This window comes from Eublepharis macularius, chromosome 18 (assembly GCF_028583425.1).
Source record: "Eublepharis macularius isolate TG4126 chromosome 18, MPM_Emac_v1.0, whole genome shotgun sequence".
NCBI classification, from domain to species: Eukaryota; Metazoa; Chordata; class Lepidosauria; order Squamata; family Eublepharidae; genus Eublepharis; species Eublepharis macularius.
This window is the reverse complement of record NC_072807.1, coordinates 30,478,428-30,506,045: the sequence shown is the minus strand read 5'-3', so window position 1 is coordinate 30,506,045 and position 27,618 is coordinate 30,478,428. Positions and strand designations below refer to the sequence as shown.

The 27,618-nt window shown below is 41.1% G+C and overlaps 1 protein-coding gene across 1 annotated transcript in view; it reads right to left on the bottom strand.

Annotated features, from left to right (window-relative positions):
* The window catches only part of MYO9A (myosin IXA), a 136,242-nt gene that overhangs the window by 52,117 nt on the left and 56,507 nt on the right, over nt 1–27,618 (bottom strand). Inside the window, exons 6-14 of the mRNA XM_055002477.1 lie at nt 27,272–27,328; nt 25,421–25,518; nt 24,168–24,294; nt 15,588–15,677; nt 11,396–11,512; nt 7,960–8,094; nt 7,310–7,431; nt 5,967–6,108; nt 4,485–4,680 (exon numbers count right to left, since the gene is read on the bottom strand). Of these exons, the coding sequence (XP_054858452.1) occupies nt 4,485–4,680; nt 5,967–6,108; nt 7,310–7,431; nt 7,960–8,094; nt 11,396–11,512; nt 15,588–15,677; nt 24,168–24,294; nt 25,421–25,518; nt 27,272–27,328 (1,084 nt within the window). The remainder of the gene's footprint in view (nt 1–4,484; nt 4,681–5,966; nt 6,109–7,309; nt 7,432–7,959; nt 8,095–11,395; nt 11,513–15,587; nt 15,678–24,167; nt 24,295–25,420; nt 25,519–27,271; nt 27,329–27,618) is intronic.

The following is a 27,618-nucleotide window of genomic DNA, read 5'->3' as shown; positions in this document are numbered from 1 at the left end:
GGTCCTCCGCCATGACATTCAAGCCTCATTCAAGGCAATCACTGCAACATAGATTTGGCAGGATTAATTCTTGCCTAGAGACCAGGGTGAGGAAGGTACCTGACAGGGCATGCAGCCACTTTGATGCTGTAGGACCGGTGGTCTTTGTGCTCCTCAACAAACAAAGATTTGAGCTTAATTTTAGATTGGAAAATAATGGCTGAATATGACTAAACAGATTCTGAAACGAGAGCAACCTAGATCTTGATATTCAGCAACAATAAAAGCTCCTTTGGAGCTGCTTGCTATATTTTGTGTGCTTGACAGGGCAGTCTCTCTTTGAGAGTAACATTTTCATGTCTTGTCTTCAAGAGAACTAATATTACGAATCCAAGCATTCTTGCTGCCTTCACTGTCACTAACCAGCACAAACAGTTATGTAACAAGAAACAGGTAGTATGCTAACAACGCTGGAGAGCTAAACACAACACACAGGCACAGCCCTAGACACAAAAACACATTTGATACCCAAGAGAGGGTCTTACACAGCAGAAAAGGTGATTTGCTTAGTTCTGTAACCTGGTTCTAACCCAAATGTTTAGAACAGAGTATACGCCAAGAAGTCTACCACCGTAATGCCACAAAAGCCACCTTGAATCACATGAAAAGGCAGAGTATAAATATTTTAATTAATAAATAAATACTATAATGGACTAGCGTTGGTGCATTATATTGTGGAGGCATTTTTAGACCCAGATCTATACTTCTTCGATTTACAGATCAGAGGACTGCAAATATTCAATAAAATAAAATCAGCATTTGCATCCTCAGCAAGTTGACATTCTTCTTTCAATCTGCCCAATTTTTACATAAGAAAGTGATTCGGTTTTGGTACAGATGGCTGCTCCACCCTCACAAAAATCTTCAGGGAGGGAATGAAATCTGCATTCTATCTGAATATAACCTGCCAATATAACAGGAAAGCTATTTTAATCACCTACTGAGTAAAAAGAAAAGCAGCACAGCAAAAAAAAAAAAAAAGACAGTTGCATCTCATTTACTTTAACAGAGCTCTCAGATGTAAATTACAGTACAGCGCAGAATGTAAGTATGAAAAAAGCTTCAGGAGACAACAGTGCAAATCAATATTAACTTCAAGCCAAAACCATTTAACAAAGAGCAAAGAGGCAGATTTTGCTGCTGTTCAAAGACCACCGACACACACAAAAAATCAACAAAATGGGGTCTAACAAACCCAACCAGGCCAAGGTATGAGATACTTCTCACTTGTACACTAGTACAACACAATGTTTTTTCTGAAAGAAGGAATTCTTTTTTTTTAATGTTCATAGCACTTAGTGATGAGCTCATTAAGTGATCTGCAAACTCACAGTTAACTACCAGATACACAATCGTCGTAAAGACAGTTCAATGACAGGTTGTGTGCTGCTGGGATAAGTGTTGTTAAGCATCCATATGGAATATTCAATGTACCAGAAATTCAAGCTACATCAGGCGCAAACCCCAAATACATTAAAAAACCTCAACAGTTCCACCCATCAAGCCCTTAGATAGGCTCCAGTTTACAGCCACGACTATTAAGACAGAGTATGAGAGCTTCACCGTTTTCCTCCTGGCAATTGCCACCAACAGGATTAGAGTCGAGAGAGACACTCAAAAATTTCCTCCTTAGCAGTAGACAGGAAGCATTTTCCACTAAGCAAATACAATATATTATGTTGATGACTGCGGACATGTTTAATAATGGGCGTACATTACAACAGCCATACAACTGCTGCTTCTAAGGAAAAGCAGCTTTCAAGGGGACGATTTTCAAGCAGGGAAGGGGTGGAGATGGGAAGGAAAGAGTGTTTTTCTTCTGCAGCTCAAGAACAACCCAGTTAAGTGTTCATCCCTTACAAACATGCCACTAGAACCCATCCCATCCCTGTGAATGGGTCATGCAGCTGAGGGGGGGGATGCAAACAAAAGAGGAGGGGGTCAAGCACTGCTACTTCTTCACTGAAGACTGCCCCCTTGGAATTGGCTTTTCTCCCATTATTTTGGTGTGTGAGATATATGCAGCATAGCTCAGAGTCATACGCTTTTTGTGAGCAAAGATACTCTTTTTTACCTATGCAAATGGTTGCTATCCCCTCCCCGCTTTTGCAATCAGGTAACACAGACCTGTCTTACATATTCAAACAACAGCATCTCATGGCCTTGGAAATACTCACACTTCCATGTTCTAATGCAGGAGAGGTTGCAATCCAGTGGGACAACCCACAGGCTGGTTTTTTTGTGTGTGGTAGTTGACCATTGAAAATAAGCATCTTTAAGGCTATGTTTGTTGCTTTGTTCACAGAACAAGGCAATATGTTATCTACCAGGACCAAATTTAAAAGGTCTAAATGCATTATAGATAAAAGTGCGTTTTGAATAAGGATTGTTTCCCACACTAATAGAACTTCTAGATTACATATGTATACCATCACAAGGGAAGAATGAACATGTCTGGGTTGCTACCTGGACCAATGCTAGAAAGTCATGGTCTATTGTGACTTTTCACCAAATGTACTCACAGCAAAACCGTCACCTGTACACATTTGCTTGTGCATGCTTTTCCCAACACAGCAGTAATATTTGAGTAGCAGCCCCAACTGTTGGTCTGCCAACTGGTCAACAGACAAGTTAAAATACCTGTACCACAAGATGATTTGTTTTTGTCAACTGTGGTTTCCTGAACAATGCAAGGCTGGAGCTCATGAATAATGAAACTGACCAGACCATGCAACATCAGTTCAGCTTTGCTCTCTCAGTAAGCAATTGCTAATTTGTGCAGTATCTGTTGGCTGGTATACTTACAAAAATGCATCATCCAGCATATCCTGCATAACTTGCGATTAAATGCCAGAGAACTTTTTAAAGAATCTCTTTTTTAGCTGTAACTGCTCCATGTAACTATCCTGTGCAAACCGCTCCAAAGAATATTTGTTGTACATTTCTTTCAGACAAATTTTCTAGAACTCTGAAGGAAGTGAAGACATCCCCCCAGTAACAACTAGCTACCTTACTGCTTACTTGTTGAAAAAGTAAAAATATAGTATATATATTTTTTCTAAATAAATAAAGCAAACATTGCTTTAGCTAAAATAAACTATACACAATGCTGTGAACTTTGCACGGAGGCAGCAGCCCATTAAAATATGGATCTACTGCTTGTTCTGCCTGGATTAGAGAATAGTCTTATGGAACTAAGATAAAGGGATATATTTTGGAAATTCTGAACTATAGTTTACTAGCCAGTGACCAATCCCACCCAACACACACACACTTCTTGTCTCCAGCCAGGAGGCACTTACACAGAGGCATTAATATCGATTAAATGCTTAAGAACGGTTTTAAAACATTTCCCTTGTACATAAACGTTTATACACTTCAACTGTATGTCTTCGATAACATCTGCGTCCTCAGTAAACCCCCATTTCTCACCCACATTGGGGTCTGCATGACTCTCCTTGTGGGGAAACCAGTCTACACATGTATCTTACCATTTGCAAGCACAACAGTGATGTCAGGTGCTTGCTGCTGGCTAGTTTTAGAGATCTGATACTGACATGCCCCTTTGGCATGGCATTCAATGCACTGAAAATAGCAGGACATATAAAACTGGTGAGAGGCTTCCCCATTTGAGTGGGCATTCAAAAACTTCTCTCTCCCAGTTGGCTAGGCTGACATGGGCTTTACCACCTCAAACAATGACCAGGGTAGGTACAGCACGATGCTTTGGAAAGACTGAAAGGGGAGAGGAGTGGTGCTTTCGAGCAGCACGGGGCTTTCCTCATCTGTGTTTTGAGCCCTACAGGGCCAGGAATGATTCTAGGCCTCTTTTCTGAGGTAGCTGCACCACTGAATTCAGAGTTTTCATTCCAAAATGAAGAGGGAGGGAGGACAATGCAGTTTAGTTAATTTGTTTTTAGGAACTCTAATCTACAGAAAAGTCTTGTAAGAAAAGTCAAGTAAGTCCTTCAATGCTCAAAGACGCATTAAGGCGCTCCTTTAATTTTATGAACGCTTGTTCCACATGAAGGCACAAGATAGGTTCCAGCTGACTAGGGTTTAAAATGCTCTTTGCAGTTAAGACTTGGCTATAGAAAAATATATTTCAGCTAAAAAAACTGAAGTATTCCTATCATGTGTACTTAAACATTGTTTTTAATAAGTCAATACAAATCCCATAAACTTCCTGAGGAACTAATCTTGCAAAATAGGATATTTTTCTTGTTAAAGTCATTGAATCAAAGCACCCATCTTTAACATGTCACAGGCTTTCCAGAACATTTTAGAATAGTTGTGTATGCTTTTGACTGTACCTTTGAGTATTTCTTACACTGGAACTGCTGAAATCAGAGGCTATGAAAAGCACAGTGTGCTCATGCACGTGACAGATTCAAGGGAAGCACAAAATTGCATCTGAAGGGAGAGGTACAGCATTATACTCATACCAGTTTTCTTCTCAATGTACTTCCTTCCAGCTTCCCTAAATGCAACCACAGCTCTGAAGAAAGCTCTGAGGACTGCCCAACGGAACACAGCCACAGGATCAATCCCTATCAAGCCACAGATAAAGGCACTTTTGCTGCTTCTCAAAAGAGCGACAATGTCTGGCCGCATATGATCAGTATTTTTCTCCCGAAAGTCCTACAGAATGGGAAGAAGAGAGGCAGCAGTCAGCACAGGCTCATGATATCCATAACCCCAGCCACCCCTTTTTATTAAGGCTTGGATGGAGACTTCCTGAAGGGCAAAAGGCTTTGGCTGAACATTTAAATGCCACTTAGCCAGCGTGGTGAGAATGTTAAGCATGGTGGACAGGGAGCAGGGAAGCCCGGGTCAAATTCTCAGTTTGAAAGGGTTATCTTGGGCTGGTCGCCCCCTCTCAGCCTAGAGTACTCTACAGGATTGTTGTGAGGATAAAAAGGGGAAAGAACATTTACTGCTCTGAGCTCTTTGTAGGAAAGGTTAGATTAAAAACTCTGGCGGGGAAGTATAAGAGAGACAGTGTAAAGTTACCAGATTGTGATTACAAGCGACTGCATTTGTATCAGGGTAGGGTCTGAAGTGCACTCTGACATCAGTGCCTGGACGGCTTCTTAGCGGCTACAGGTTTCCTTAGAAACCTAAAGTTCTATTTTTAACGCAGAAAACGTCCCGCTTCTAAATCAATGTAACCATCACAGTTCTTTAGTATTTTTAGACTTGCTTACATGTTCCAGTTACTTGGACAGGTAAGAATGTAAGAGCTCCTCCAAAGATGGTTTAATATCGCTTTCAACTATTTTTGTTTTAAAAACAGTTTGCAGATTAGATTAGAATTTATTCAGTGTTTTTCTATGCTAAGACTAGGTAGGAATAAGAGATGGAGGGAACAGAAAGAATCAGGTTGTGGTATGACAAGACTGCAACAGGACGCTTGTTTGTGCTCACATCTCCATGAAAGAATTACAAAACTACCATCCATCTTAAGACATAACATGTGCATTCATGTATATTCTTCCTGCATTCTACATACAGAGCAACCACGTGCTTTTCCTACTGCAGGCTGGGCAGTACTGCAGAACTAGGCCAATGTTAATTTAAAAATTAGGACACATTCAAGCTACCGTATATACACAATAAAGTGCTGCTAAAATCAATGTGACAAAAGCAGCCATCAGCTGGCCATTTTAATTAGGATAATAAGGAAAAACAATGGCAATCAGTGATGAGGTTTAAATTAATCTGTTTTGAGCCCAGCCCAGGAAAAGAAGAACCCGTACCACGCTAAAGCAGAGGCCCCAAATCCATGTCCTACAAGCAATAAACCTAACTTGGGGATAAAGCATTTTGATGAACAACTAGGGGGTCAGCAGGCATTAGTCTGAGTTTTCGAAAACTACACCAAAGGCGTTTTACAATAAATTGGGAAGAATGAATAACATACAGACCTTCACACCATATTTAACTTTCCCAGCGTAGTGCTTTATGATGAAGGCAGGTTCCATCACAGCTGGAAATTCAATATAAGGGTTTCCTTCATGCTGACGCTTAAACTTGTCTAGCAGCGTTTGATTTGTTGCTTGTGGAAAACTGAATAGGATGAAAAAGAAATAAAAAGCCTGTGAAATACAGCTTTGTCTCTGATCATCTTGATTGACTATTAATCATTTTTAAAAATGTGAAGTACTCTCACTCGCATGAAACTTCTAATTACAGACAGTTACTCAGGTCCTGATCCTGCTAATTAGCAAATTGAGAGAGGCAACAACACTGTACACAGAATTCTTATTATGGACAATGCCATGTCTTTAGGGCTAAAATTGATTCTTCTTGTCTGTCCCCATTAACAAAGAGTAGGTGTCTAACAGCTGTTTGGTGCAGGGGCAAAACAGTGGCCCAGTGGTTGCCTGACCAATGTACTCTCATGCGAACACACAACACATTTCAAACAATAATGACATGCTGTTTATTTAAAATATTTATATCTGGCCTCTTTGTTAAATTAGTTACCAAGACAGCCTCACAATCTTCTATAATTAATACAACGAAACAGTAAAAAGAACATTACTTAAAAGACCAGCTAAAATACTAGGCAACATCATTAAAAATACTTTAAAAGACTAACAGCAGCAAGGTCAATGTCGAAAAACAACACAGAAGGCAGGATTGATGGGGGGACACACAGATATATCTATCTAGCAGCAAGAGCTCAATAAGCTCAGTTTCTTGTGTTTGGCTGAGTTCCAGGGTCAAGGTGCCATGACTTAAAAGGCCCTGTCTCTGCTGACCACCTTAATTCAGAAGGAAAGGACAGACAGATCACAGCCTCTGCAAAGGAACCAGGCAGGATCAGCTGGAAGCAGGCTATTCTTCATACAGGCTGTCCTTTACACTCTGTTACTGTTACTTATTTCAAGGCAAGAAAAATATAATGTGGGAAGCAGTACTAAGAGCATGCCATTTTACTTTCAAAATTACACAAGAGTCCAGTAGCACCTTAAAGACCAACAGCATTTATTTCGGCATGAGCTTTTGTGAGTCAGAGCTCACTTCCTCAGATGTCTCTGAGGAAGTGGGCTCTGACTCATGAAAGCTCATGCTGAAATAAGATTTTTTTTTGGTCTTGAAGGTGTCACCAGATTCCTGTGTGAGTTTGCTACCCCTCTGGAATGTTATTTTCCAGTATCACTACAGTAATTCTCAACCGTATTTGACTGCTTGCAATAATGGCAGAAGCACCATAATAAATTGAAAACGTATACCTCCAAGCGCAGGGAGAGAGCATACTCACTTGCTTTCTTCGTCCAGTAAATGAAGCAACCCGGTTGGCTTTTTGCTGATGAGGTTTATGCACCCAGAGTTGTCTATGTAGTCAATGTTATGCCAGCTGATGCCTTCGAGTCTGTACTCCTCCTGGTTGTAGGGGCAGAAGGGGAGGAACAGTTTACATTCATTATCCAAGTTACATTTTAGCAGCATTCACAAAGAAAGCAAAGCAAACTATCAACTGTCACCACTTGTAGACACTCAGCTTTTCTCTTCAAATACACAGGAGCAGAAAATCAGCTCGCCTGCTGACAAACCAAGAAAGCCTGCACGCGAGAGCTGTTTGCAATCTGCCTTCTCAACTCCCACAACAGCAGCAAGATGGGCATACACACAGGTTCCAGACATGGGGATGTACAAGTTTTCCCCTCCCTCCCACACAAAAGAGTTCTTTCGGGGTTGGACAAACTTCACACATGAACCAGCCCGTGCTGAACCTGTGGCATATCCCTCACACCTCAGATTGTACCCACAATTACCTATTAACCTATATACACTAGAACAGCTGTACTAGGGGATGGATATAATGCAGTAAAGTTGAATTTGGGAAACATTTATAATTAAAAAAAAATTAATGAAAAGGTAGTAACTATATAAAAATTCTTTCAGACTTACTTGCTCCAGTTTAAAGATGTGTTGGTTAAAATAATGCTGTAAACGTTCGTTGGCAAAATTAATGCAAAATTGTTCAAAGCTGTTACTTTCATAATCTTCAAACCCAAAAATATCAAGTACTCCAATGGATAAAGTCTGCAACATAAAAGAGAAACAGTGAAATAGAAAGAACCAGTGCGGTACAGAGGTTAGAGTGTCTGACTAGGATCTGGGAGACCCGGGTTCAAATGCTGACTCTGCCATGGAAGCTTGTGGGGTGATCTTGAGCCAGTCACACAGTCTCAGTCTAACTTACTTCACAAGGTTGTTGTAAGGAAAAAAATGGAGGAGAGAATGATATAAGCCACTTTGGGTTATCACTGGGGAGAAAGGAAAGATATAACCAAACAAACAAATATCAAACCGATATCTGAATTTGCCAGATGGCCCAAAGACATTGGAACAGAAGGAAATATACCAAGCAGCCTTATATCATGGGTACACCTCTCACAATACAGTCTATTTGGGACAATGCTGAGAGTTTTTCACAAAGTTGCCTTTCAAAGGCAAGCCCCCACTATAGGTCTACTTCGATTTTACTGAAAATAGCAGGTGTAAATTTAGAGCATATCCAGTTAAGGAACACGTGCAGAGTTGCATTGTAAGAGTTGAGAAGAATCTGTCAGTTGGCAAGGGGATTTCTAAGGCTATACCAGCAAAGAACAGCTCTGGACAGAAGACCTACACAAGGATATGAACAAAGCACCAGCCCAAAACAGTAAAGAGTCCAGTAGCACCTTTAAGACTAACCAACTTTATTGTAGCATAAGGTTTCAAGAGCCACAGCTCTCTTCATCAGATGCAGGAGAGTATGAATAAACTGGCCAGAGATATATAGGTGGTGAGGGGAAGGGGGTGCAGGGAGTAAGGCTCATGTAAATGTAAATAAGTCACAAGAAGTCATGAAAGAGGTGGAATGTACAATCCAGGCTTGGTGTGACCCTTCCCCTCCATGGCAGAATCTGAACAGAATGCCTGAAGGCAGATACTTTTGGTAATGAGATAACCATTCATAGTCTCTATTCAATCCAAGTTTGACTGAGTCAAATTTACATATGAATTCTAATTCAGCAGCTTCCTGTTGGATTTTGTTTTTTAACTCAAAATAGTTTTTCAAAGTAGCTTAATAAAACTGATGTTCCCATATATTGCTCCCACATTATTATAAACTCCCCCCCCCCTTTAAGCCGAAAGGTTGTAAACAATTTTCAGCAAGTTATTTTAAAATATATTCAGAGAAATGGCTAGGCATATAAAAGTTTATATGGCTAATCTCTCCGCTCACTAGTATTTTTAGATTTGATTTTTTTTTATAATGTTCAAAGTTTCCCCGTCTTTTGGTATGAATTATGGCCATTACATGTGTCTGTCAAAACAGAGCATTTTAGCAAACTAGACTTCATATTTAGTTTCACTCTTCCCTTCCTAAGTAATAAAGATGAGTGGCAGCTAGAAGTTGTCATGCAATGTTGCTTTTTAGGAATGCAGCTAATTAAATGTCTATATTTCCCCATACTCGTGGCAGGGATTTACTTTGAACTAAGCAGTTTTTAAAGAAATGACTAATATTAACTTGTAAGCCACACATTTCAGGCTGAATCCTCTTTGAAATTATCTGAATTACACTTCAGTTCACTTTGAAACAGTTCACAGTATAGCACTCTTCCTTTCCCTCATTTTAGAGAGGGTGGCTTCTCGGCTGTTGTCTGCAGAGTCCCTTCCCAGTATCAATGTGCTGGGTAGGCACAAAATTATTGATGCAAGTCCATCAAGATCTTAAAAATCGATTTGGCAAGTGGCCTGGAAAAGGGTGGCATTTTTTAAAAGGTGGCAGATCTCAAGTTCTGTCTACATGTGTTAAAATGTACAAGATGTAAAACATAAGAGGAGAAATTCAAGAAGTGTGCCAGTCATGGTACATGCTGTAGATTGAAAGCTTTAGATAAAAGCATGAGCTGGGAAAGGACTGAACTGTTTTGCCATACCATGAAGACCATCTTATGAGAAAACCAAACCAGAACATGTTACTGGCATACAGAATTAAGTGCTGCAAACAGCAGGCACTGTCATCAGTACGTTACTCGGGCGAGTATCACATCAACCATGAAACAATGACCTACGGTGAGCCTGACCAATGGGAATTTATTTCTAATCTGCTAAGTGCTGAATATTACACATCAACCTTGGAGCGCATGAAGCATATAACCTTAAACTGATTGGTGAAATCACAAAAGGTGACGCATTAATGTTCAGCAGTAAGGACACTGGGGGCTTTTAAGTCTTAATATCATTTGAGAGTAATTGTAGCAATCTTCCAAATGAATCTGGGGAATCAATCCACATGCACACAGAATAAAATCACAGTCATTCAAATGGTACTCGGGAAACTAATCATCGCAGCACAGAGGAGGCCTACGTCACCCAGGGCCTCAAAAAGATGGCTCTAGCAATACATTTCTGCACTGGCATGCACTCATCTTAACAAGCACTGTGCAGTCACATAGCAGCTGTGGGGAACTGCATCTCCGCATGAAGCATCAAAATCAGCAAAATAACACCCCCACACAAGCTATTTTCATTCAGGACAATGGCTTGGGGGAAAGGCAGGAGCTCTCTCTGCCTTCGTGATGGTGTTTTGAGCCTGTTTGAGTTCTCCCTTTTTAAAAAGAAGCAGTTCACCACAGCTGTCATGTGAACATGCTGAGTAGTACATTAAAACGAGAGCATGTCTATGCAGAAACGTATTGTCTAGAGGAGCCCTTAGTTCCCAGAATTGACTGCTATACTTGGAACTAGGAAAGAAAGAATGTGAGGAGGGCAGAGGCTCTGTGGCCGGAAGCCCCATTTCCCATCCCAGCACCTCCGGTTAAAGGATTTCAGGTGGGGAAACATCTCTTTGTGATTACTGCAGAGGGGTAGCCCTTTTAGTGTGTCACAGCAAAATAAAACAAAAATAAGCAGGTTGTGTCCCATAAAAGCTCATATCAAAACAAATGTTGTTAGTCTTTTAAGGTTACACTAGACTTTTGTTTTATTTTGAAACCACTCTCTGCCTCAGATATTGGAGAACCAGGTATAACGGACAATGCTGAGGTTAGATGAACTAGTGGCCTGATTCAGAGTAAAGCAGCATCATGTGTCTTTCCCTCTGAAGCAATGCTAGTTAGCAAACCAGGGGGACTTTCTCATGTGGCAGATCAAGCAAGTCTGAAAAAGCAAAGGAAATAAACATAACGGCAGCAGCACATTCTGATGCAAATCTCTCTATATTCAATGTTCAGAGAAAGATTTCTTACAAGTGCCAGGCTTTTTTTGCCTCTCTGTGCCAAAAGGCTTGACTTGGCTACATGTACAATGTTCGATGCTGAGAAGTATGCACATTTTACACACAAGTTACCTTGGTGCTCTCTTCCAAGTCCTTTGTATTCAAAAGTGCGTGATTAATTCTAAAAACTATCCAATCAAATAGGGCACTGTACAATGATTTAGCCATGGAATTCCGCACTGTCACAGCCTAAAGGATCAAACAGAAATAATTAGAAATAAAGCCTGATTGTTACAACGGGTTTGCATTTTAATAAGTCAACCAGGTATTCCCATCCATTGATATCACTGAATAGAGTTTTCTTAAGAGCGCCATAATTCCAAAACACAATTACAACCAAGCTCTGGTTTGCTACCAGGATAGTATCCAGGCTGAGACTGACCGCAGGCCTCGGGCTCCCCACCAGCAAACAGAGATCCTACATTCACCAGTTTCCCTTTTACCCATAGTGTGTGGGGGGGGAGGGGAGGTTAGTTATAAACAGGTAGAAAGAACAGAATAATTTAAGAGAGGGAGAATGGTAAGCTTTGTACTTATTTGCAAGCTTAGTCATCTGTTACAGGAAGCTGTTGTGTTGGTTTCAAATAATGTGAGTCAACCATGCTTGGGAACAGAGCAATAGTTCCCAGGACTCATTCTTGTAGGAGTCTGAGGGAGGTCATGTATAGATTCGATCAGTGCGCCACCCCTGAGATCAGACCAAAGGACAGAGGACATGGGCGCAAGTATGATGCAGTGCTTAGACTAGGACCGGGGCCACCCAGGTTCAAATCCCTATGCACGATGCTCGTGAGTGACCTTGGGCCAGTCACCTTCTTTCAGCCTAACCTCCCTCACAGGGGAGATCCATACAAGCTGCCCTCAGTTCCCTGGAAACAACAAAGCCTCCTGAACAGCAATAAGCCAGAGCAGGTCATGTGTCAAGGCAAGTCCCCCTATAAAAGCTTTGACGACAAAGTTGTAATGGGGGCTTTGTTGCTGTTCCTTGTCAGAGACTTGCTGTTCTTCTCCTTTGCTGTCCAGGAGCTGATCTGGATATCAATGCACAATGGGAGTCGACTGAAGGTGTCAGAAGTGATCAAGGGAACCTGCCTAACAAACAGCTTACATCTCTCAAAGAAAGCCTGTCTCACATTGGGGATCCCTATACTGAGAACCATCATCCTCTATGACTTGGGCAACATGCTTTGACATGCACCTGTATTCAACAAAGGTGACAAATAGGGACCATATGTTATTTGAAGCAGAATGTCTGCAAGCCTGGAGAATAATTTCTCCATACATGCACTCTGCTGGTTATTAAAGTGACAGTAGAGAACAGTGAAAAGTAAAAGTCGAATATATTTGTGCTGGCTTTGAACACCGGCAAGGAATCAAAATCAGCTTAATCCCCAGCAGCATGGGCTTAACAGGATTGTTAAATGATAAGCATTTTAAGTATATGAACTAAAAATAAAAGAGAAACAGATGCTTGCCATATTGCCCACCCCTTCTTTCCTGTTTCTTCATCTCATTCTCTTCCTCCATTTCCTATACAGATGTCATTTCTTACATATGCTACCAGCATAGCAGCCAAAGGCAAATGTAAAGAAATCATCAATGGTATACTCTTGGATGACATTTCTGGGGCCGCTCTTTGGCCTCAAATATTTAACTAAGCCCTGTTTTTTAATAGGGCCCCATGCAAAGCCATTTGCTTCAGTGGTGCGTGTTTCCATGTGCACGAAGGACATGCTCATTCCAAGAGGACAGAGCTCGTACTTGACATTTTGCTGATTCAGTTCTCCCCCTCAAGTTGCATTTCAAAGGGCAGCATTGTGATCAAAATGCCTTTTGCAACAACAGCATCCTCATAATAGAGACAGAAGCCTAGCTAATCTTTGAGATATTTTCAATATAATCCATTGGGGGGGGGGGGAGAATACATGTTTTCTACCCTTTGTGCCTTCTTTGTTTGCCTGTTCTAGAATTGACTCAGGGGAGCCACATGATTTCAGAAATGGAATGAGCATTTTGAAAGAAATCATGACGGAAACAATAGGGAGGAGAAGAAAAGTACAAGGAGAGAAATGGCCCATATTATGTAAATCCAAAGGCCATGCCATTTTGTGTGCCGTCACCTGCAGCTTAGTAGAGCACTTCCTAACTGCAGTGCAAAATGCTAACTATTCGAAAGCAAATGTCCTGCTTCCCAACCGCTAATCCATAAAGAAACATTAACAGTGCAAACACATGAGTTAAGAATGAGCAGCGAGCACTAATGCAGGCAGGGAGTCAAACCATTAATATTTTAAAAATTCCATTTCAGCTGCAACTGAAGCTTTTCTGGGCAGCTTCGGTTCACTCTAATAAAGACTCAGTAACCAATCTGGCACACCTCGAAACCAAATGATTTCAATTCTAGGTCAGGTCAGGGACTATTTTTACTGAGAGCACAGGATAAAAGTATTTTAATCAACTGAAATGTCATTCTCATTATAATGCCAAATTACTTAGGATGAGACAGCCGACATCATCGTGACATTACACATCCTACACTCAGTTCTACACAGCCAAACATATTAGACAGAAATAAAAAACTTGCAGTTGGAACCTGGGAGAGGTGGGTCGGGGAGAGAGAGATAAGGAATCCACTGGCCAAAATTATATTGATCCCGGATTATTACTTGACCTTAAATGACTGTAAGGCCTGAAAAAATTAAAAGCCAGCATCTCATTCTGCCATAACTCTTCCCCCACCGCATTACTGTCTAGAAGCAGTTGGACATTGCGCTGCCTCTACCCAGGCATGCCTCAGGACTGCAAAGGAAGCTGACAAGGATCGCAGGGACTCCAATGTCAGAATGTTAAAATATTCCACCTGCTGGCAAAAACTAAGGTCCTACCCTATCCTTCCACTCTCCTGAGGAAAGTCAGAAGCCTTCCTTCAGCCAAAGGAGCCTTCCTCCAACTTAAGCATCTATTCAGTTGGAGGAAGAGCCACTTAAGTTGGAGCAAGGTTTCTTAGATCCACCTCCAGAGACTAGCCAGGCATCACAGTATGCCAGTATCTCTCTGCCAGCAGCTTTTGTGATATCTTCTCCCACTCTTCAGAAGAGAGTGTTCTTGGCGGGGGGGTGGGGGGTGGGTACTATAACTTTGAAACAGCAGATTTCCATCTGGCTGGTTGCATCCCTGGCTCCACCCAAAAAGGAACAAGAAATCAGCATGTATTGCTGCGACTCTTTTTTGTTTTTAATCAGATAATTACATCTTACGTTTGGGACAAGTCATGCAAAATAAATACTTGTTTAGAAAGGCTTTCAAGAGTTTTGAATCCAGTGGAGCTTTGAGAACAAAACTGATCCTTACTTTGTGACTGCAGTACATCTAATGCTAAGAATGTGCTGATAATGGGAACGGCAAAACCAGGCCATCCACAGATCTGGCTGGGGCTGCTACGTCCCCAGGGAACTCCTTATATGACTTTGTTAACTACACTTACAAAAAAAAAGAACCCCCCCCCCCCCAAAACAGTCCAAAGATGAGTGAACATGATCCAGAAGAACAGAATATTGAAAGCCTTTGAGAAATTATCTGGCTCAAGTCCCTGAGAGATTATAGAATACTCGGGGGGGGGGGGGGTGTCTAGATGGCTCCTCCTATGTCATTTCTCACCAGCCCCCAGCTTGTTCAAACTAAAACAGAATTTGTCCAAAGTGAAAACAGATCAGTTCAGTCCTTAAAAATTTTAAAATCTCAAAATGCAGGGGGTTTTGTCTTTATCTCTTTCACTTGTCTCCAAATAGTTCTGAAATTATTTCTAATTTTAGTAGATAACCTGATCATGGAAGATAAGCTATCGAAACAGAAATTTGAGATCTGATGTGGCCTAGCTTGGAAAGGTGTCTGGAACATTTTGCTGAAGGATATACACTATGATAAACACGCTGGAGTAAAAGAGCATTAAGGCACACATTTATAAGCATGCACTAAAGAGAGGCCGTCCACTGAACAATGGAAAAAGCAAATAAATCCAATGCAGCTATTAAAATTAAAGACAGTAGATAAATCCAATGTTTGGTTTCATTCCAACTACAAGGAGAGGTTAAAATTCATTCATGAAAAAGTATCACATGTGACATTCACTCTGATGCATCTTTGCTTAGATATTAATAAACTACAGATAAAGTTAAAACAGCTTCATTTGCCCCTTCTCAGCTTCCCTCTCCCAGACTCTTTCCTAGCCTGTCCCTTGAAATTCTGCAAATGCAAATGTTGATACCTCTCCAAGTTTGTAGGGTAATACAAGCTTCTCTCCCACAGTCACCGTCTTTCTTGTAATGAGTGCTTCAAATAACATTTCTTCTTTTACCTAAAGAAAAAACAAAATTCACCATCAGTTACAATTCTGGAAACAAATGTAAGAAATTAAATCTTCAGACAAATCTAGACTGCGTGCTCAGAGTTCCAGTATTATTCAGATTATAAACTCAATATTAAAAACAGTTAAACAAGCTCTTAGGCAGCATTGTTTTCTAATATCTAAATCACTCCCTTATGAATTAATGTCTGCAAGGTTGACTCAGCCTTCCAGCCTTCGGAGGTTGGTAAAATGAGTACCCAGTTTCCTGGGAGTAAAGTGTAGATGACTGGGGAAGGCAATGGCAAACCACCCCGTAAAAAGTCTGCCAAGAAAACGTCGTGATGCGACGTCCCCCATGGGTGAGTAATGACTCGGTGCTTACCTTTACCTTTATATATCTAAGAAACGTCACATACATTAGTGTGATTGGAGTAATCATTTATACAGCTCTTAACAGGCAAAGCGCTTTACAATTTTGCACTTCTCTGTCAGCATTGCTCATGTTAGGGCTCTGCTCCTCCTGTTCTGTGAGGGAAAGGCTGCCCCTGCCCACATACCTTGCCTGTGAGCTAAAATCATCCACTGATGCGCTGTTCTGTATGCCTTTGGTGAAAGAGCTGAGATTGGTAAACATTCAGAGCAAGGCTTTTTCAGTGATGGCCCCCAGATTATGGAAACGTCAGCTTGCCCTTCTGCCTTTAGCCATACAGAACTGGTTGACTTTGTGTTCAAGGGATTTTAACATTCCCCCCCCCTTTAACTTGTTTTATTGACATTTTAATTTGCTCTGGGGTTTTATTGATGTTGACAAACTGTTATTTTAAAGTTTCGCTATTACTTCCATTTTTCTCTGTGAACTAGATTTATTGTTTCAGTTGCCATATGCATTTTATTTGTTGTTACGCCGCCTTGCATGTTATAACAAATGTAGGATATAAATCTTGTAAAATAAAATCAACACACACACAGGATGTATACCAACAATCAGCCAACAAGTATATGAGGCAGCTTGGATATTAACCAATGTGTCCCTGATCTAAGTCCACATTCTAAGACAAAATTGATCTGGCACATGAATTAATATTAAAGTAACTCATTTACCCCAAAAGTTACTTTGTAGAAAGGCCACAAAAGAAAAGAAAAAGTACTTCTTCATATACTTCATAACTGATGAATTGAATTCTTTAAAAGGTGGCAATTCCAGCAGAGGCAGCATTTTTCTTATTATTGGGTTGCTAGTTTGCCAGCACTGCCCCAGCAAATGCCAGGAGATTTTGAGGGTGGCACCTGGGGACGGGAGGATTTGGGGAGGATGTGACATCACTTCCAGCTGACACTCAAGGAATCTCCCCAAATCTCTATGGTAAAGATGTAATTACTTGAGGACATTGCTACAGCATTGGTATGGAGGCCATTTTTTCTTCCACTCTTTAGTTTATCAACGGTGTGGGACGGTGGCCAAGGACGGAGGTTTACCCACCATGGGCAGACAAATGACAAGCCTATCTGATTAATGGGTGTAGAGGATGCTGATCTGCTTTGTGCCCTGCTTGTAACCTTCCAGGCGGATCTGGCTGTCATCTGCTAATAGTTTTTGCTGAAAAGAGCTACTGAACATTTGAAGATGCCTTACACCAAGTCAGATCATTGGTCCATATAGCTCACTACTGGTTACTCTGACAAGGCTGCAGCTTCCCAGGGTCTTTCCAAAAACTTGCTATCCAAGACCCTTTAACTGGAGAGTCTGAACCAGATATCTTGTTTGCAAAGCTAGTGTTCATCTGCTGCATACTTTGCATGCTATCTGTATTTCTTTTTCATCAGTGGGGAATATGGGATTTCTTTTTGAAGGATCAAGGGAATAACCTCCATAGCTTTAGGTTGTGGGTTCTCTCAAACAAATCCAGAAAAGCTAGAAACTAAGTGTCCTTTCCATCCAGGGGCACTCTCCAATAATTATGAATAACCTTGCCTAATGATTAATCCAGACTTCAGCTAGAAAACGTCACCCACAAGCCAGGCCAAGCAGCACCTCTAAATGCAAATGGGGGTGTCCCTGCAGCTGCAAAGCCATCCAGACACATGCAGCATGAGCTAAAGGGTCGTGGCAGAAATTGTTAGGCAGAGTTGTATATTTGGAGAGGTTAAACTCCCCTGTGTGTTATGATTCAGCTGAAAGCATTTCATTCCTCTTGGACACAAGTTCACATTCCTCTCGCACAGTATCTGTAAAAGGCACCATTTATAAACCCTGCCTTCATAACACTCTCAGGCTAGTAAAATAAAATGAAAAATATAGTCTCAAATAGTTGGCCCCTCTGCTCATGATCCTAAGTTGGTTCCAAATTCAAAACTGGCTCAAGCTAGCAGATTTCTTGAACCTTTGACCTCGGATTCCCTTGCAAAAGGCCAAGATGAACACGCTGTACTTTAAATGACTGCACATTTCACAGCAAGAATGGCCACAGCCTGCACAGCTAGATCCAGGGTGTATTTTATGGACATTACTGAGAACAGTACCTTGATAAATGATCTTGTTACTGTCCTGTTGCTTATGTTTATTGCACGAATGACACGCCAGTACCTCGGCTTGCCAGCTGGTGCTACACGTTTGCTCCTACCCCACCTGTAAAGTACATAAGCACTTTGCAAGAGCACGGGGACTAGGCAAAGAATCCGGCAAGGGCCAACGCTCAGGAAATAAAGCAAGGTGGCCCCAAACCTTATACTGCTGCAAGCTTTTCCCCAACTGTGTTCTGTACCACACTTGAGGGAAGTGACAGCGGACATCAGAACTTTGCCCAGGGCCAGCACAAGGTTTTTGGGCACCCTAAGTGAGCTATGACTTTGGTGCCCCCATCTGAAAGTGAGAAGTCTAAAATAAATGTTTTACTTACTGAGCATTCAAAATGAACGTGAAAATAAAAACAGACAGGTTGTTCAAAAGCCCTCCATGTTCCATGATGGCAGCTAGAGAAGACTAGAATCAACAGATACGGAGATTCTAGAAGCCACTTAATGCTAAACCTACCTTCAAGCCAGTAGAGGTTAATTATCTAGGTTTGCTTAGTGGCCGGCCCGGCCCTGGCTTTGCTCTCACTTGCCCTCTTTTTCACCTCCATTCCCATTCACACCCACTCCAAAGCTCCTTCAAGTTTACAAGCAGAAAAGTGCTTTCCTCCAGGGCTTGAGGAAAACCATATACCTTCTGTTTTCATATTGTGAGATTTCTCTGTCTGTCTCTCTCTCTGCCTGTACAACCACATTCTTTGGCCTATCTCAGATTTATGACATACTTTACGAGCAAATAATATTCTAATATAAATGTCTGTTCTCAGACAGACATAAGGCAAAAAGACAGGCCCAAAAATGATGACCCAAAATTCCTTTACAAGGAAGGAAAGCAACTGCAGCAGCCATGGAGCTTTGATCCCTTGCAATGAATTGATAAGTATTATATGTTTAATGGTCAAGAAATTGAAAATAAAATTATATCCCAGGAAACGCTAAGTTATTTTCTATGATGTGCTATTTAGGCTAACCAGGAGGGAGGGGAACAGCAAAATTATACCTTGTTCAAGGCGGCAAAATGCCACTTTGAGTTAGGAGGAAAGGTGTGGTATAAGTATTTTAAGTAAGTAAATAAATAAAACTGGCTACATAAGAAGGAAGAAGATTGCTGCTCTCCATTCCCTACCAATATAAAGAAACAGCGCTGATCCACAACTGGGTTCATCCACCGTGGTTCAAGAAACACCTGGCAAAGAAATGATATTCCAGTGCCTGGCTCAATGTGCCACTAAGAGTTAAAATGGGGCCTGCAACACAAAGCATTGGAAATTGACCCAAAGGGGAGTGCAGCACCAGTCCCTATACTCCAAGTAGTAGGAGCAGGATTGGGGGGGGGGGCAGGATGCTATTCTGGGTCAGCCACTCCTTTAAAGCTTCACCTGCTAATGAGACAGACAGCTACTATGTCACATAAGAATATCAACAGCCCACACCGAATTAACACTCTTCACTCTGATTCTTAATAAAATCCTCTGTCAGAGATGGGTTTTTTAAAAAAAATAAATCAAGTCCAGAACCAAAACATTTGCTAAAAATTGGCCCGCATAACTCAAACCTAAGAAGCAAACTCCTGCAAACCAATACAAATTCTAAAATGGGAAACCAGATTTAAACTGGTCTTTTTCTTGGGAGAGTTACAGTTAATCCACTCTATTAGGTTTTGCTTAAAGAATAATGCTGCATGTTTGCTTTAGAAAATCAGTACAGATGTAGACATTAGCTATCTGCCACATGTAAGCCAAAATAACAATGAAGTGCTATGGAGAGTTGTTCTTTAAAGACTAGTAAAAGAAGACAGGCACCTCCTCCGTAGCTATAAATGTCAAGCAGCTCACAGACAGAAGAGCAGAGATCAGGCAGCCAGACTCATCCAAAAGCTGGTCAGAAGCCAAGACTGACTTAAGATGATTTCTTCAGAATTGACAAAGCTATTTCAGTTGAAATGCAGACTTTAAAAAACCCCTAAAACTAAAACTAATTTTTGATTCTGAGGATAGATCTTGTTTCTGTGAATCTGAGTGTTGGAAGGCCATTCCTATAACTGCTTGGTACAAAGTAAAAATGAGCAAAGCTACCTTACATGCTATGTTCCAAGGCTGAATGAAAGTACCTGTCTAACAAACACCAATTTATAAACACAAATAAACCTCAAAAAGAGAAATGTATTCTGAAGGGCCACCGGCTTTTGATACCCATAATATGGTATTAGACACATTCATGAAGACTAGAATGATCAGCAAGACAGGTAAAAAGAGTAATGCTTGGCTTACTGAATACAATCTTTAACACCCAGACCCTGTAGCGTAACAGTAAATTAGATATCCTCCAATTCCTATTCCAGGAAATGTATGAAGTAAACAGCTGGGCATAGCTTTCATATCTGTTATTTTCCTGGGGAAACTTACTGTCTGTGACCCAGAATGTTGTGATGTATAATATGGCACAACCCATTGGCTGCCAGTGGAGTACCGGATCAGGTTCAAGGTTTTGGTATTAACCTACAAAGCCCTATGTGGACTGGGACCAGCGTATCTGCAAGACCACCTCTTCCCATATGTGCCCCAGAGGATGCTCTGATTGGGAGAGAAACATCTATTGTTGGTTCCTGGCCCCAAAGAGGCCCGCCTGACCTCAACCAGAGCCAGGGCTTTCTCGATCCTGGCTCCTGCCTGGTGGAACTCTCTGTCCACCAAGACCAGGGCTCGGCAGGATGTGTTATTGTTTCGTCGCGCCTGTAAGACAGAGATGTTCCACCAGCCATATGGTTGAGGTTAGGCTTGGCCTCCACCAGCCGAAAAAATGGAGAATAGAATCTGAATCCCTCCCTACTAGGGTTGTCCACAACCTTATCTTGTCGAGCTGTGTCTGCTCCTATTGATTACTGCCATCTGAATGTATATTTTTGTGTGAAGTTTTTTAATAATCTATTTATGGTTTTAATTGTATAAATTAATTTTAATGTGTTTTTAAAATGTTGTAATCTGCCCTGAGCCCTTCGTGAGGAGGGCGGAATAGAAATCCAAATTAAATAAATAAATAAAAAATTCTCCTGAAGAGATTATTCAAGGATTCTTTCAACATCAGCAAATACGTGACATATGAACATAGCAATAATCTGATCCAAATAATTTTCACTGGACACAATACTAAATACTGCAAAGTTCTGATGCAGTTTTTAAAAATATGTTGTCCCCCCCCCCCCCGCCAGATTTGATCCTTGTTCTTCTACTCCGGCATGTGGTTCATTGGGCTTTGCTTTCATGCTGTGATGGCTCATAGTTCCTAGCTTCTAACATGACCTCTGGACCATTCTCTTGATTTTTATCCAGCCTTGCATATCCCAGATTGACCTTAGCACAAACCACTATTTTCCTTAAATACTAATCCCAAGGTTGTGCCTGTGTCCAAATCCTGCTGCTCTGCATTAATGCAAAGACTGTAAAATTCCAGCTCCCCAACTAAGTGCTGGGAAAGAAAAATCCAGATGTGTTGTGTGTATCAACTGCTACAGTTTTAAACAGGTTATTCAACACAGGTCCAGCACATACCACATGTGAAATGGCCCTAAAAACAGCCAAATTGGAAATCCACTGTGAAGTCTCAACACAGGTTCTCTTATTAGGAATTACTCAGCTGTTTGCCTGGACATCAGACCATTTGAATGTCATAATCTACCTCTGTAAAAAGCTAAATTTGTAGTAAAAGCTAACAGTAGCGTACAAACTTATGCACACATGATGGTGGGAACACCACTGTTGACACACTGGGGTCCAGGGTAGGGTTGCCAACTGTGGCTTGGGAAATTCCTGGAGTTTTGGAGGTGGTGATTGGGGAAGGAAAGGATGTCAGCAGGGATGTGATATCATTCTTAGGCTTCCATTTCTCTTGATGGTATACGACGTAATCTGCCTCCAAATCAGCCATTTCCTCTAGGGGAACTGATCCCCTGTAGTTGGGGATCAGTTGTGATCCCTGAAGAACTCTAGGCCTCTACCTGGAGGTTGGCAACTCTAGTCATGGGTAGGAAGACAGAACGTCTCCCTTTAGCTGAAGGAAGCTACTCAGATGGGCCCTACAGGAGTCAATGTGAACAGCAACAGGCTCCTTGTAGTCTATCAGCAACAGATCAGTCAGACTTGCTGGGTGTGGGGGAAGGATAGTAAAAGCTCCCTCCATGCTGTCCACGGCACGCCTAGCAGAGCCAGCTCTGTACTGTCAGGCATATCCAAGTTCCTGTCACAGCTATCCAAGATCCCTAACACGAGCTCTCTCTCTATCCAGTATAACTGAATAAACTAGTATGTCCAGTCTTTGGAAAATGTGAACTCAATATTCTATTTGCCCTTGAAAAAGCTTGCACGCAGGCGCAAGTGAAACAAACCAGAGCTAGCAGTTTGTCGGGCAAACTTTGCATTTCCCCGCAGAAAGAGAGGGCTGGAAGAGGCAATCTAGAGCCACAAGCTCTGCTCAATTAATCCAGCAACCCTCAAGAAAGGCAATTACTGGCGAGTGCAATAAGAAACGTGTATTGGAATTGATTGAAATTGACAAGAACGATACTGAAGAGGATTGTATTTCGTAAGGACTACACTTTGAATGGACTACCAGACTTGGTGAAAAGCGATAGAACTCATGTGTTTACGGTTGTGTAAACTGATTGATTGCAATGGTGGGAAGTGATATAATTCATGAAGTTGACGGCTGTGTAAATTGATTGTATTTACGACTGTGTAAATTGATTGTTAGAAATGGTTTTGTGATATTGCATTCATTAACTTGTTTATGTAGAATGAAATAAGAGCACAGAGCACTTTATATATTAAATAGTTTATTAAGTACAAAAAGCCATACTAGTTTATTCAGTTATACTGGATATAGAGAGAGTTCGTGTTAGGGACCTTGATAACAGTCGCTCTAAGCCTCTTTGTTTTGTTAAACAGCTATCCAAGAAACAACTGGTGACGGCAATGTGTCTTCCTGCTCCCTGGTCACATCAGACCTGCCGCTGAGTACTTACACAGGAAATCATTATTTATTTATGTATTTAATTAAGTTTTATGCGGCTTCTCTTCAGTTAAGATCTCGAATGCCCAAACACTTTTTAAACATTACATTTATAATGCTAAGAAATACTGGTATCATTCTCCCTTTTCGTCTGTTTCTTTCAGCACCCTTAAGGGCTTACATTTTCAGACTTAAATTATGATTGCGGTTTTATTTCTTTATTTAATAGTATTTTGCCTTCCTGTGAGTTTAGGTCCTAAATGAAAGTATGATAGCAGAGACAGATTTCTCTCTCTCTCTCCCACAATGGAGAAAGTCACTGTGATAAAGATTTGAAACTACTGCTAGAAATTTCTTTTTTGGCTATGGAAGGTGACAAGATTATCCTCCGTCTCTGTATCTGGCCATGGGATCAAACTCCACCCCCAACCCCAACCCCCCGCTTGACAGGAGGAAGTGGTACAAATCGTCACACACGCTTGCTCCTGTCTGTTCTGAACTTTGTCTAGCCATGAAGCAGTGATAGGGAAACAAAGTAGAACAAGTGGTAGGGTGAAGTCTACTCTGGGCTGTAGAACAGACTCTGAATTGAGGCCTGCCAGCTGCTAACAGACAGGGATAGACTATATTTGTTGAACTGTTCTATTCCGTTCTGTTCAACATTCTGTTCAAGAGAGAATGTGGTTAAACAGAACAGAGCAAGGCCTGTAAGCATCTTCTGTACTCAGAGGAAGGGATTCTAAAGGGTTTGAAGTACATTAGCAGGTCCTGTTTAGAATTCCATCCGGTGCTCACACAACAGAAATTGTGTAAAGAGCCACTCAAAAGATCACCAGACCACCCCCAAACAATGATTGCAGATCAGAAACAAAAAGAAAGAGGAAAAAATAGGAAGAACTAGTTAGTTCTGACCAAAAAGCTCACCTGCAGCAGTTCTGAGACAACAGGCAGGACTTCTGGGTTACAGACATCTATGGAATCATCTCGGTAAGTTTTCTTTTTGTAACAGATGTTACCCAAGTGCAGGATTGCCGATAAAAGGGAAAAAATCCTAAACACATAAATGCACACATTTCTTACTGTTTTCTCTGTAACATGAAATGCAAAAAATTGAGAGCACTAATGTGAGCACTAATTCATTACTGTGCTCTGCATCTTCACATCACCTACAAATGTTATTAGCAACACGTATAACAGCAGTTAAGCAAGTGATGCATTCAAGGCTCATCATGGAAGAGGCCAGCTTTTCCGGTTTTAGATATGATGCTAAGATTGAGGATTGTCAAGACTCAGATGATGGGAAAACTCAAACAGGTTCCAACCACATCCAATACATTTTGAATTTTGTCAGGCATGCTTGATCTTTAGCAGCATCTCGACTTGGTAAGGTGCAATTAGCCATTCAGTATACCGGCTAATTATATCTCTGTTTCACTTGTTGAAGATTATATTTGTATGAGCAATCGAAAACTATACAAATTTGCCTGGCCCACCCCACCAATCCCAGAGATGCTAATCAGACTTCAACACACTGAAAACCAAAAATATTGTCATACATTCACAATCTAGCCGGAGCCATTTCACAGCAGCTAAAAAAATTGACAAACACTCTTACGATGTTCAGTGTCACAAATGCAGCTTAATCCACCCTGTAAAAGGCTTCACAGACTCAGATGAAACAGGATGAAACAGGGAGATCCAACTATCCTCTAAGGAGCCCTTCCTCCCACCCAAGGAGCCTTCCTCCCACTTAATTAGCTTTTCCTCCAATTGAAGAGTGACTTAAGTGGGAGGAAGTTTCCTTAGGTAGGAGGAAGGCTCAGTGGAGCGGTAGGATTAGTTATGTCAGTTGCTTGTTTCTGGATGGTAATCTTTCACTGACTGGACCCTCCTACCTGCCCTTACCTTCAGCCCAGCAGGAAAACAGTGGAGGGCAGAAATGACATCACGCAATGTGTCAACATCACCTCTGGATGAAAACCATAGCATTTCCTGAGAGTCGGCTGATGTGCTGACATCGCATCTGGGTTTTCACTTGGACATGATGCGGATGCATTGAGCAACATCATGTCCGCCCCTTCCTCTGCCCCCTAAGATCCTGGGTGTGCCAGGCATCCCTAAATACGATCCACCCCAGTGAGTTTCAAAGCCAGTCACAAACACAGTGATCCACTTACTGTCTGCGAGTCTTGGGAAGAAAGCCCACCATTTCCATAGCTAGCTGCAAACGCTCAAAGTCATGCTTCAAGTCCTCTCCTTCAACGGAGAAGCAATCCTATTAACGTCAAATACAAGGAGTGGATATTAGAAAAGATGAAGACTGCCAGGCTGGGGTAACCTTACGTACAACACTGCTAATCTGAGGCTGTCCAGTAAAACCCTGAGTAGTGGACACTGAAATGGCAGCAGAATCCTCAACCCCCATCTGTACCTCCTCCCTCACACTAGACTTCAAAATGCACAGCAGAGAAATAAGCAAGAACAGCACAATGGGAATAGTGGATAGTTCAGAGTGCCACAGCAGCGAAAAGGCAAACTCTGTATTGGGGATAATTAAGAAACGGTCTGAAAATAAAACAGCCCAAATTATAATGCCCATGTATAGATCCACGGTGTGACCTCATTTAGAATACCGTGTGCAGCTCTGGTCACCATAGAGCTGGAAAAAGTACAGAAGAGGACAAGCAAGGTGATTAAAGGGTTGGAGCACCTTTCCTATGAGGAAAAGATGAGTCTGGGACTTTTCAGTTTAGAAAAGAGACATCTAAGGGGGAACATGATAGAGGTTCATAAAATTATGCAGGGGCAGAAAGAGTGGACAGAGAGAAAATGATAATGTATCTGTGAGGAACAGACCAGCGACACAAATAGTGCTAAGAAAAAAAAACTCAAGTACATCCAATCTTTGAGTATACTAAAAATTCAATCAAGCTTGCAAGACTTTTTAAAAAAAGTTATATTCAACTGCTCAAGACAGGCATCTTTCCCTCATCACTTTTCTTGACAGGATCGGACTGTGTCAGCCAGAAAGTGAATTCCACAGATACAAATTTATGCTTTGATATTAAACGTTCAAGATTCTTTTTCCTACAGAACTGAATCATGTGGTACTTGGAGTTTGGAAGGTGAAAAAACTTCAAAGCAATGAGATTTAAAGTAAAGAAATCAAGTAAAATATAATGACTACCATCCCATTTGAGAACATTTTCTTACAACCAAATATAACCCCCTCCTAGATAAATTACTTGGTCTAGATCATATTAATGGGGAAATAGTAAATCAAAGTTAGAATTGTTAACATGCGATTAGAATCATCATGCCTTCTAAAAGGGTAAAAATAGAACGGTCCGAAGACTAGCCAAAGCTGATTTTTAAATTCGAGCCTAACCACCTGACTTCCCCCAAGAAGGAAAATATTTTCCCTTTTATGGCCATTTAAACCAATTTGATCAACTACTTCCTTTCAGGTGACTCTGTTGCTGACTCTTTAGCTGAACTAGTTGCATTGAAATTAAAAGTCCAAGGGAAAATCCCCAGTTATAGTGGTATTGTTCATAAAAGCTGGTAAGGTTATTTGAGCACTGAATGGATTGAAAATTACCCTCCACAATGCTATCTTTTTAAAAAGAATCTGCTGTATCAGATATTGCCTTGAGTAGTTAATTTGGGTAAAAAATGTTTTTGCTCATCTTCTCAAAAACAGAACTGAGGAATGTGACTTCATGAGAGAAAATGTCACATTATTTCAACATGTACATATCACATACGTGGAATGCTTTAAAAAAAAATGCAACGCCCTATATCCATAATAGTCACCTGATTTCCACTTAACATGATCAAGGGCTAACTGTATTCAAAATTAAAAGAGATGTAAAAATGTACATCCCCAAACATAATCCAAACAAAATTCATTTTGTCTGCCTCTTAATCAAAGCAGGCTGGTTTTGCATTTGTGCTAAACCTTGGGCCAAAGTTTGTTAAGTGCCTGTCACCAGCAACTGAGAATGGATGGATGGACTTGTACTGACCGGCTCAGAATCATAGTAACAGTCATCCCAGCTCTGTTTGGGGGGTTTCTTTGTCATCTGAAAGTAAGGCAGATTGGGTGAGTAGTATCCCAAAGTCCCACACCACCCTTTCTTCCCACTTTTACAAACAGGAAGAGAATGCAAATGATCTTACGTTGATGTGAAGACAACATTGATGCATTTAAAAAACACATTAAGCACTAAGTGTTGACGGCTAAGCCCCTCTTCACCTAATGAGAGATGATATAAGAATGCATATCTTAAGCTACTTCATCGGTTTTTCAAGGGAAGCCTTTCCAAAACCAGTTATCTACTTATAATTAAACTTAGAAGCCTATTGTAGCAAA